The sequence below is a fragment of the Electrophorus electricus genome, chromosome 20 (assembly GCF_013358815.1).
Source record: "Electrophorus electricus isolate fEleEle1 chromosome 20, fEleEle1.pri, whole genome shotgun sequence".
In the NCBI taxonomy this organism is placed as follows: Eukaryota; Metazoa; Chordata; class Actinopteri; order Gymnotiformes; family Gymnotidae; genus Electrophorus; species Electrophorus electricus.
In genome coordinates, this window is record NC_049554.1 from 15,576,467 (window position 1) to 15,588,268 (window position 11,802).

Consider the following 11,802-nt stretch of genomic DNA (forward strand, 5'->3'; position numbering starts at 1 on the left):
TGTCCCTGATTAAACTGTAGCTGTGGGGAACAACATGTTTGTGTGTTTCTGAGAGAAATTTTGTTGTAAATGTTTACAAATATACAAATTGATATACAGATTATATGTATATGTACTGAGTACATGTGCCATCATTTGGTGTTTTTGTTGTCAAAATAAAATGTGTATATATATATATATATATATATATATATATATATATATATATATATATATATAGCGCAGGAGATGGCGAGAGAGAGAGAGAGAGAGAGAGAGAGAGAGAGAGAGAGAGAGAGAGAGAGAGAGACAGACAGATAGTCAGTCCCAGACACTAGATTGGCACCATTAAGACAGGAGGAGGGCAACACACAGCAGTTTCACTTCCTCATCTCTGTGTGAACCTCCATATGGTTCCATTCAGTCTCTTTTTTCCTCTTTAAATTTACCAAAGCAAGACAAAAAAAGAACAGTCTGTTCCATAAAGGCAAAGAGAAGCTGCATCTAAAATCACTGAGATGGCAGCAAAGTTCTTCTTATCCTCCGTCAGCAAGACCCTTCTGGGCATCTATCCACGGGGTCTTAACTGCCCCTCCCCTCACCTATCCACGGGGTCTTAACTGCCCCTCCCCTCACCTATCCACAGGGTCTTAACTGCCCCTCCCCTCACCTATCCACGGGGTCTTAACTGCCCCTCCCCTCACCTATCCACGGGGTCTTAACTGCCCCTCCTCTCACCCATCCATGGGGTCTTAACTGCCCCTCCTCTCACCCATCCATGGGGTCTTAACTGCCCCTCCCCTCACCTATCCACAGGGTCTTAACTGCCCCTCCCCTCACCTATCCACAGGGTCTTAACTGCCCCGCCCCTCACCTATCCACGGGGTCTTAACTGCCCCTCCTCTCACCCATCCATGGGGTCTTAACTGTTCTGCATCTCTTCTCAACTGCCCCCCATAACCCCCCATGTCAGGTCATCCAGGTCAAACCACTTCCCTGGAGATGGCGACAAACATTCAAACAAGGGCGGCAGCGCCCACCCCGAGGACGGGGAGCTTCATGTGGACTCCAGTGTGTCCAGCTGGAACACGTTGTGATTGGTTGGTGTGGTGAAGAAGAGCTGGTCACTGGGTGAGCGGTTGTCACAGGGACTGTTGAGCCCCAGGGTCCGTTCGAAGTCCAACAGCTGCCCCATGAAGTTGAAATTTGGCGAGATGTTGGACTTCTTCCGCTTCACAAAGTCGTAAGCATCGTTGAGTGAGAGGTTGAGTTTCTGCATCAGGTAGGCTACCGTCACGGTGACCGAGCGGCTGATCCCGGCCAGGCAGTGCACCAGAATGCCACATTTTTTGGCACGAGCTTCATCTGAGAGACAAAATAACACAGCAATGTCAAGAACACCAGAAAAAGAACATTATAGACTGGTGGTATATCAAGACACTACCTTCAAAAATGAAAAAAAAGATACATCATATTATAAACAACTTATATGACGACCTAGAAACATGACAGGAAAACAGGAATAAGGTCTGAGAGTAGGAAGAGAGAAAACAATTTACAATGGCCATAAATTACCGGTCACATACTTCCAAATACTTAGAAAAATAGAGTGCTGTGATGAGCCTCTTGAGTACAGTGTAGCTTTGTGCCATTATTTATGAGGACCTCACTACAAACCTTCCAACTGACACAGAAAGAGAAGTACTGCAGTCAGTTCAAGGAAACAGCAGTCGTGAAACGCTACTGCGGCAGCATTTACCCGGAGATCCACAGCCATTTGAACAACTGAATGGAAGACTTAAATATCACTCAGCAAGGTCTGGCTGTGAAGGGTTAGGAAACATGACCCATACAGTGCTTAGAAACGCCCCTACTGTACGTGTGGCGGCCTGTGGACTGGGGTGATACATTATTGATAACCCAGATACATCTGGCCTTGTGGGACATAATGTGCTAGAGAGCCATTAGTGGTGGAGCAGAGGACACATTTTTCCTTTCACTCTCGTTATGGACAGCAACGACCCCCTCATATTTCATAAAAGCACAGTTAGCATTGAACAACATGGCTATCCTTAATTGCTCCACCCACAATACATACAAAACAAATTTTTCCATTTAAATTAAAAACTGCAAACCTCACAATACACACATTTACTGTCTTAACTGATAAAAAGAATATACATCTCCAGCATCCGGTAAATATCTCAGCACCCGAGGAATGAAGTATTTTTTACTTCAGTGTGTCGCAATAATAAGAGCATGGAAACTGTTTTAAGAAAAACGTAACATGCTCCCTCATGGCCTACATGTAGTACATACTGTATGTATGCACAAGCTTCAAGTTTTGAAATGACTGTTAAACACCAGTGTGTGTTAAAATACTAAGTGCTTTGTTTACTCTGAAAATGAAACCACACCTAGGGCAGTTAACATGTCCACCCTCTTAACAGGATGTTGTATTAGCGTGCAGTGCACCAGCATTACTCCCCTTGCTCAATAATTATAGCTGATGCAGAAGACATATTTACAAACGTACCACCACAGGAAGATGCACTTACAACAGTACTATTACAGGGAGATATATTTATGACAAGTAAAACTGCCCCTCACTTCCTGTTGAATATTCTGCGTGTGAACCACACGGAATTAAACAGATTCAGTTTAATCCATTCACACAATGAACTAGAATGATTTATGAATGAAGAGACCTCTGTACACAATGACATACTCTATAATGTCACTAAAGTCTGAATCATCATAACCAGTGAAACCTTCAAAGAGCAAGATTAAGACCAAACTACTGATCCAAGAGCAAATATATGTCACACAATAAGAACAAACCTTCACAAACAAAACAATCTTCTGGCTGGAATCAGATCCAAAAAACATTAAACTGAACATAATCATTCTTAACTGAAAAATGTAGCCCCACTCCTTGCAAGTGATCTGACCAACAACCGCCCAAACACTGAACAATTTCACCTGAAACCCTAACCCTCCTACTGATATGACCTTTTCGACCACTACATTTCCCCCCAGCAGTGGGGACTCATGCACAGACACCTTGCACACTCACTTCACACAACATGCTCAAAAAGACCCAATAAGAGTAACAAGACCTATTCCTGCTCCTGACAGGGCTGAAGTCTTAGATATCTCTCACTCTCAAAACTATACATGTATTCTGAAATATAAGGAGTTTCATGGACTCCTGTTTGTAATACACTAAAAACACACACACACAAGCAGCCATATTCAGTCTGTCATGCAGGAGTGAACTACACAACTTGTACAGTAATAAAGCACTGTGAACAGTATAACAATGTAATAAATGGAATAAAACATGTGTTTTGAGAGGGGTTATTCCTAACCCTAACTCTAGGTTACTGCAATACAAGACTCATAAAATTGACCAATAAACAAAAACATTGCCACGGACAGGATGTACTGAGGAAACGACTTTGGAGGAGGCTTGGAGTGTCAGCTACAGAGAGTAGGGGTGGCATTTCCTGAAAAACACTACGCTAACAACAGTGACACTACTGCTATTATTATTGTTGTTATTATTATTATTATTATTATTATTATTATTATTATTATTGTCTCTGTGCAACTTTAAGCCTTTATTTGGGCATCATAGGCTGACAAAGTGGTAAAAGAAAAACAATGATTCTAATCCATTATTAAAACTGTCCACGCTAAAGAAAATGTTATTTTAGATTATAAAACATCACAATCATGCATTTTCTACCTCTAAGAAACTGTTAGTTTGTAATAATATAATAAAAATATATGAATATCAACATGCACTCAGCTGATTAACTTTGGTTGCTTTAATGCGTATTGTCTAATAAAATTTATGTCATTCATTCATGCTTACATTGACTTATTCATATCATGGACAATACACCTCTCATACAGATTTATGGCCTAGACCAATGACTTATGTACCTCTCATCAGTACATTTGATGGTATACATGATAACCTGTATGCCCTTATGTTACTGCTCTCGAGAAAAGCCCTGTAAATCTGATAGGCACATCTGTTTAGAAGCCATTTGGGTAAACGACACAGCAATCCACAATGTTGACTACATGTTACTCAACAACTGGACTTCCGGTGTGTTACTGCTCATTAAGCTTATAGAGGGTTGCCAGCATTTTACAGTTCAGTTAAGTTCATTTCACTTTCACAAGGAGTTTTAGAGGCAACATTTTCCGGGACCCTCAAGGTTTTTGAACACACTCAAAGGAGTAAAGCTGTATGCTTACTGCTTATGCTTTCCGTAAGGACATAGTTACAAAGGTTTGCTTTTACAGTTTAGTTGCATTATATATATATCAGTTGACAGGAATTCTTGAAACAACATTCTGATGGGGACTATTTAATAATATAAATGATGAGATAATCACTTATCCTTCCCATTCATATAACAAAAAGAAACAGAACCAGAATAAAATAAACAACAAACATTTTGCAGTAGTGCAAGAATGTACCACGAAGACATTCTATCAGGGTGGCCACTTACCAATGAAAGAAATGGCCTCAGGAAAAAACTGTGACAAGTTTTGGCTCCAGTGATCCGAGATGGGAATTTGTTTGTACTTGAATTCCCCATCATGCTCAAACATGTTAGGCAGGTTGGGAGTTACGTTCAGGATGTACTTGATGTTGTACTTGCCCAAAACATCCAAGTTGGTGGAATCTTTGGCACAGCCCAGGTAAAGGTAAGGGAGAATCTGGACAGGAAATGCTGGTTGATTATTGGGTAAGGGACTGCCCTCTGACTCAGTGGCGCTACCAGGTTCCCTGTCTGATTCTCCATCAGAACAATCTGAACTGATTCGTAGTCCTCCAAGGCCCAAAACACACGCAGGGGGCGAGCTACTGGGGCAGGGGCAGTCCAGGTTGGTCTCGCAGTGCTCTGGATACTCTGTCTGAAACTTGTTAAATCCTCCTAGAATAAAGTGAACAACACACAGTCGGTTTGGTCGAAAAAGAAAAACATACAGCTGTCGTATATGGCAATCCAAATAAACGGTGTTCTTGTGCTACACTTCATGGTACACATATGCTAATGTAGAGTATATCTTATAACCAGATATTACACAGAATTCATGTCCTGCTAATGTCACGAGCTATCCTGAAGCTCACGCGCAGTCTCTGCTTGACGTTCCGTCTCACTGGAGGTTTTTGTGAATGGCGGCAATTCAGTGTAAAAACTGAATTCAACACTACGCCAATTAACAGATTTAAGTTGTCGTCTTAAAATTATTAAAAACCCGTCGAATACTGAAAGTGTTTAAATGTTTGCGTTTTACTTTCTCTTCCTTTTTCATTCATGAAATGCGTGCTCGCGCCTGAACAAGACAACATGGCGGAGCCATTTTAGAAACATTAATTGAAAACATCTTTGTGTTTCCAAAGGTTTCTGAAGTTAAAAGCAAACTGTTGCATTAAAACCCGAAAGTTGACCATCTGACAGAGAATATTTAGCGATAAAACGGAATAATAAATAAGATTCCCAGTTATATGCTGTAGTTGTACATTAATCCGTCTAAAGTGTTACAAACACTCAACCTGCTCACTTTAGTTCTCAAAGCACCGGTCACAGATTAAGCGAGGTAATGCTTCACTGTAAAACTATGTACATTTTCCAGCTTCTGATATAACCGTAACTAATTTCACTTTCTGAACCACCATAACAAAAACATAAAGCCCTGGAAATGTCAAGACATGACCAGAAGACACGACCACACGCTAAAACGTCCTGGCACATGAAAACTTCTGAACTGCCGAGCAGGGAGGAAAACCTCGCGTTTGGTGCGGTAGGATAAACTACAGGGACTGGAGTGTGTCTCCATGGACGTGTGTTGGTGTCTTGTATCTTTATTCTTACCTTCCAGATAGTAAGCCTTGCAGCCATCGTCGCGCAGTTTCTGCATGAGCAGACCCAGAACAGTACTCGCTGCCCCGTGCTCCTGACAGTCGGCTGTGGCCTCATCGTACAAAACCACCGTGTCCGTCTTGCACCGTTTTACAAACTTCTCCTTGTCTTCATTATTTGGGATTATGGAGCGGATCGGTAAATTCCCCTTCTTTAACCTGCGCAACATCAGACCTGGAATTGCCAAATTTATTGCCGATTCTATATGAGATGACTCATAGAGCTCGTGCGATCTGCAGTCCAGCAGAAGTAGCGAGCTGTCCCCGGACTGCAGCTCATCCTGCAGCCATCCCGCAGTCTTGCTCGACATCATCAGAGGTGCGTCCCGTGAGCTGTTCCAAAGATGCGTTTTCATGAGGGAAACAGGAGGAGGCTGTTACGCGCAGTAAAATAAGATAAAATAAAATAAGGGGAAATCAGGCGACGAAAACGTCCCCCCTGCACATCCCCGCGCGCAGCGATCCTCCAGTAAAGCTCGTGTCAATCAAGCTCGTGGTACTGAGATTTCAGCTTGTGAACAGGGTGCGAGACACATCACTGCCTTCCTCGTGCAGCCTTCTGAAGGAGGAGAGCGTGCGCTCTAGCGTCGCCCTCCATGAGAAGCCGCAGTATGTGACGGGAGCGTGAAGCCACTACACATGCACTGTCTTCAGGAGCTCTCGTGAATAGAGGCGTTCATGGTCCCGGTCCGTCCTCCGGTCCGTCCCCCGGTACGTCCCCCGGTCCGCCGCTATACTGTGGGTCGCGTCCAGCTCGCTGCTTGACAGGCGGTAATAAAGCACTTTGGCCAGAGGAGGAGGAGTTCACCGCGGGCTGCTTAAAGACGCAGCGCCGCCTTCTTACTATCCGATTCCAAAGTTGAGTCAAAGGCCACTTATACTTGTAGAAGTAAAATATCTTCCACAACAGCCTCGGGGGGTAAAATGGTTTGGAAGTAAAACAGCCTTTGGTAACGGATGCGCTTACGGCTGGACTGTAGCCTTGATAAAGGAAACTATACGTAGCCACACACATCGTGGTACATACTATATAGCACGATCATGATGGCAAAAATAATATCACATATATTCAGTTTGATAAATGAATTGTTTTAAATATATAGCAGTGCCTAACCTATAACTCAACATATCTAGGTAAATAAATAATTGGACAGGCGCGAGTTAGGGCTGTTCCTTTAAAAGACGCGTCTCATCTCTGCGAAACAACTGCGTTTGCGCGTCAGCTGCGTTTGAGAATATGGAAACTTTTAACCTCACTTATGTCTTATGTACTGTACGCATTCAGTTTTCATTCATGAGTAAAACAACCGAGTGTGCACTAATGTTGCATTCACTGAGGCAGGACCGAATGCTGTATCTCAGTAAATATATATGTTTTAACTCTGTTACTGCATCTTATGCTTGTACATATATGTATGGACACTGGATTCACCTCATATAACTTCTAAAGCGCAGCTGATGGTACAACACTGCAATTTTCACAGCTCTGGAAAAAAAGAAACCACTGTAAATTTACTATTTATATTATTGTTATTTTACTATTTATAAGTAAAATAAAAATTTTCAATTTATTCCATAAACTAGTGACAACATTTCTCTCCACACAAGTGCAAGTCCATCCTAACCTAAGTTTGGAGTACTAAAAGGATCTTTAATTGAACTAGAACTGTTCTGTGGACAGGCAGCCACCTCAATACACATTCGTCTACTCATTAGGAATCGCAAGTTGCATGTTAGATATTGTGAAAGATACTGACAGAAATGTGAAAAAAGAGGAACATCTGACTTCATCACAGCTGCACAGTGGGATCAGTAATGTAGCCAGTGCTGCACACAATGGCCTTTTATGCATCCAGAGGACTTACAGATACTCCAGACTGTCAGCCCTTGTGTTTCGATATCGTATCCCGAACCCTTCCAGTGTTTCTATGGTCGTATCCCGAAGAGCTCCACAAATAGTAGGTGAGGGAGATTCCTATAGGAGATCCTCAAGACACTATACTAAATCATTTTTGCTCTCATAAAAACTAGATTATATGTTAAAAAAAAATTAATTTCAATTTCTACCAGTATCACCATTTGTTGCTCTTTAAAATTATGGCAAATGGTCATGACAAGTGAACACAATAAGATAACACAAGTGGTACATTGTTTTATCTTAGAATTAACCATGCAGTGTGTGTATTCCTGAACTAATATAGCACATCTTTTAGTAGAGAAAAGGAAATGGTTACATCATATATTCAGAAGACGACCTAGCAGAGATGGAGCAGAATTGGTGCTTCTGACTGAGAACAGCTCCTGTTCAAAGCTGTAGATAGCATGTAAGTTCTCCTACACACAGCTCGAGGCTAGCAGGTTCTATGCAATTCTTCATCAACCTCAGAAACCCTGAGAATTAGAACAGCACTGTGCAGTTCTCACCACCTCCTCCTCAAGGTGACATGTAACGTGACAGGCTGAGGTTTAGCTTGCCACAACACAAACAGTCCCTCAAAGATATATTTGCCCGTATTTTACAAGTGCACACAACACCTACAGACACCTACTTTTTCATAACGATAAGACACATGACACTCACCAGACAAAGTAAACTGCGATTGGCACTCCTCAAACAAGGTGCTCTGCCTTACAGAAAAGACTCCCACTACTCACGACATTAGAGAGACTCTTGTTTATGTTAATAGAATTTGCAAAGGTGAGTGTTAAAGTGCAGTTCCAGGTGTAGAGTGATGTAGTTTCTTCACTCAGTGCCTGAATGACACCAACCAGAGGTGTAGTTTCCATAAAACCTCCTTGAATGCTAATACACCCCCATGGTGTCAACTCACACACCACACCTGCCACATCCTCTAGGATAGCACTGGTCTCTGATCATCAAAACCATGACTGGAGCATCTATAAATGCAAAATACAAAACTCCCAGCAATAAACAAATAAATAGATTTAGCTCACAAATGGCTACCTTGAGGTGAGTACAAATGGAGTTAAAAATCCCACATTAAGAGCAAACAGTATATGAGGATAAACCCTGGGAAAGAGCCAAATGAACATGAAATTGAGACATTATTAATAAATCCCCTCTTATTAATAAAACCTCACTTAGCACTTGAAAGGCTCAGAAGCCAAGAACCGAAGCCATTCAGTGTGAAATAGCAGTTTGTCAGTTCGTGACTGTTTCACCTGAGCAGTTAAAGTGAGGCTGTGCTGTCAGGACAGTAAAGTAGGCTGAGGGAGGCGAACATGCACGTGCTGAGTTCTCCCAGACCCTGTGCTTTCATGCCAAAGTCCTTACCTACATGCATTATTAAAGCCTGCACATAGCCAAGGCACAGTGACAGGGAGTGGAACAATTATCCAGGCTGAGCTCAGGACAGGGCTCACTGACCTGCCCTTGTGTAAGACCGCCTGAACCTATGGAAAAGCACATATGAAACATATGTGAAACTAAAATGTCAACAGCCACTGACAATCCAAACTAGTCACGCATCTAAATACAGATTTTACAACACAACATCCAGGCTGAACAATCCTGTCGATCTGGAATGCAACAGAAACACAAACCATTCTGTTTAAATGATGGATGATTTTAACTGCGGGGATTTGGTTGAAATGCGTTCATTAGCTGCCCTAGGAAATGCTGCGTACAGGGGCACCTTATTTGCTTACTTTTTTCCACAGATATCTGAATTATTATTATTATTATTATTATTATATTTCATCCTTGTACTTGTCAGTTAGAAAAGCTTAAAAAAGAAAAAGTCCAAGTACAAATAAAATGACAAAAGAAGAGTCCTGGTCATAGTTGTGACTCGGTCACCGCTGGCTTTGTAGTTGGCACTTTTGATACATTTTTCTAATAAAATAAAAGGTGAGGCCTTGAACATAAAGAAAGGTATAATTAGAAAAAAAGCATTGCATGTCAGATGGACTTTAAGCTTTCCTTTACAGGCTGTGGACATATTTGAGCTATTTAGCTACTTTAGTTGTAGTTCAACGAAAATGACAAAACACTCTTTTAATTGGCTTTTCCAGAGCAATATAAAAACATGTTTTGATGGAGTCTGTGGATCCTTAAAATGTTTCTGGAAATAAGTTCACCAATAATAATAATAATAATAGTGATAAGCTCAATCATCCAAATGTGGCTTTCATATGGTAATCACATGAAATGTAGTACATTTATTAAACTGTACAACAGGTCTCAAGGTGATCCTGAATCTCCACATGGTTCACCTTTATATGCTCAGCCTCTGTGTGGGCAGAAGAGAATGTATTAGAGCTGACTTAGCTCACCACGATGGGAATTTTACACATCAAATGTTACATTATCATGTTCAATCTTGTTAACTGAAGTGTTCTAATAATACTAAAAAAATAATACGTCTCCTTTAAAACCCCCCCTCCACCTAATCATTAAGGGGGCATTTTTCCTTGCCCCCTTTTTTTTTTGGGTCTCTGTGCTGGGGGGTGGGGGTGGGGGTGCAGCGAGTGGAAACATCGTTGTGCAGCACATGCGTGGGTTGCTTTGTGCTGAGGGCCCACATGGGGAAAGGCAAATCCTGGATTCCCAGACAAACACAAACCCAATATTCACAGAGGGAGAGGAAACAGGAAACGACGCAACGCTCTGCCCGTCTAAGTGCTGGTGTTCAGGGGAGACGCTAGAGGTCATGCAGCACCAGAAACGGCCAGCTGGGGCAGGTTTGGGCATGGCCCGTGGTCTGTGACACTACAGTGAGTGAATGAGTACTTAAACATAGGAAAGACAGGAACAAAAGAAAAAAGTAATTCTTGCCTGTTCCTGCCAACGCAGGACATCAACACCTGCTGGCACAGCTACAGATTGGACACACCACATTGGTCATGCACACTTCCATGTCCTCCAGTACAAACAGAATGAAGCCAAGTTCCATTTCATCCCTCCACTTTTTTTGAAAATAAATAATGAGTAGGCAAATTAGAGGCTAACAAAACAGAAAGAACAAAGCCCTGAGATGACTGCATGGGGTGGTACTCCTCAAAAACATGGCAATGGTACAGAGCTGGAGGAGTGAAGATCCAGATGTTGTCTCCATAAAAATCCAATGTGGGGGAGAGGTAGAAAAAAAAAAAAAACCAGCCAACTAGCTCTTTCCTCCAACTCATGGGCCTCACATGGGCAGCATTATGTGGAATACGGCACTGAATTTTTCTCTAGATTTATCTTTGAAGTCTGTTTCTTCATTCCACAAAACACATCAAGAACCACTGCCATAGAGAGAAAGCTACATCCTTATTAAAACCAGTCACTTTAAAGAGCCGTCTCTGTGCTTCAACCCAAAATGTAAGCAGCATGGATGCCAGGGCCTTAGGCAAACCTCTCACGTTGGCATGGAGAAGCAGGAGACCCCGTCTGGCTCCCCAACCCTTCAGACAGGAGTGAACAGACTGAGCCCAACTTGATTCAGCACCCTTCCAATTTTCCATAAAGTGTTGCGCATAGTCGCCGGTCCAGGCACAGTGCACATTCTGTGCCTCGCAGGCATGCTGAACCTCCCTTGGGGCTCCAACCCAGCATAGCAGAGCTCTCACTGGGGCTACAGGGAGGTCATGCATCTGGCAGCCAACATGACAACAAACTCCAAAGTAGCTCGCTCTGTCAGTCAAGCTCTTATTCTGAGTGACATTTTAGACCCACCCACACCCTTTTGAAATTTTATATATATATGTGTGTGTGTGTGTGTGTATTAAAAAAAAAATAGAAACAACCTCATTGTGGCCTAGGCTTAAGTTATATTACTTAATAAATAATTTCTGAGTGTCATGTCAGTGAAGTTCAGCTAAACTTAACCAAGCAGCAGTGCAGCTGCTCTGCACTACTGGGTTAAGACCCA

General features: G+C 42.2%; 1 protein-coding gene across 1 annotated transcript; it reads right to left on the reverse strand.

The window, feature by feature from the left end:
- Nucleotides 1-228: 228 nt before the first annotated feature.
- On the reverse strand, nt 229-6,680 carry dusp7 (dual specificity phosphatase 7). The gene is made up of 3 exons (XM_027017521.2): nt 5,880-6,680; nt 4,509-4,937; nt 229-1,344 (listed from the first exon to the last, which is right to left on the reverse strand). Exons 1-3 carry the CDS (start codon nt 6,280-6,282, stop codon nt 1,037-1,039), a joined length of 1,140 nt encoding a protein of 379 aa, XP_026873322.1. The 5' UTR covers nt 6,283-6,680; the 3' UTR covers nt 229-1,036.
- Between the last annotated feature and the right edge of the window lie 5,122 nt (nt 6,681-11,802).

Excerpts from the sequence above, each read along its gene's own strand:
- dusp7 (XM_027017521.2), bottom strand. The coding sequence starts at position 6,282 with ATGAAAACGCATCTTTGGAACAGCTCACGGGACGCACCTCTGATGATG. Across the intron at positions 4,938-5,879 it reads CAAGGCTTACTATCTGGAAG|GAGGATTTAACAAGTTTCAG; the intron begins GTAAGAATAAAG and ends ACTTTATTCTAG. Across the intron at positions 1,345-4,508 it reads TGAGGCCATTTCTTTCATTG|ATGAAGCTCGTGCCAAAAAA; the intron begins GTAAGTGGCCAC and ends TTTGTCTCTCAG.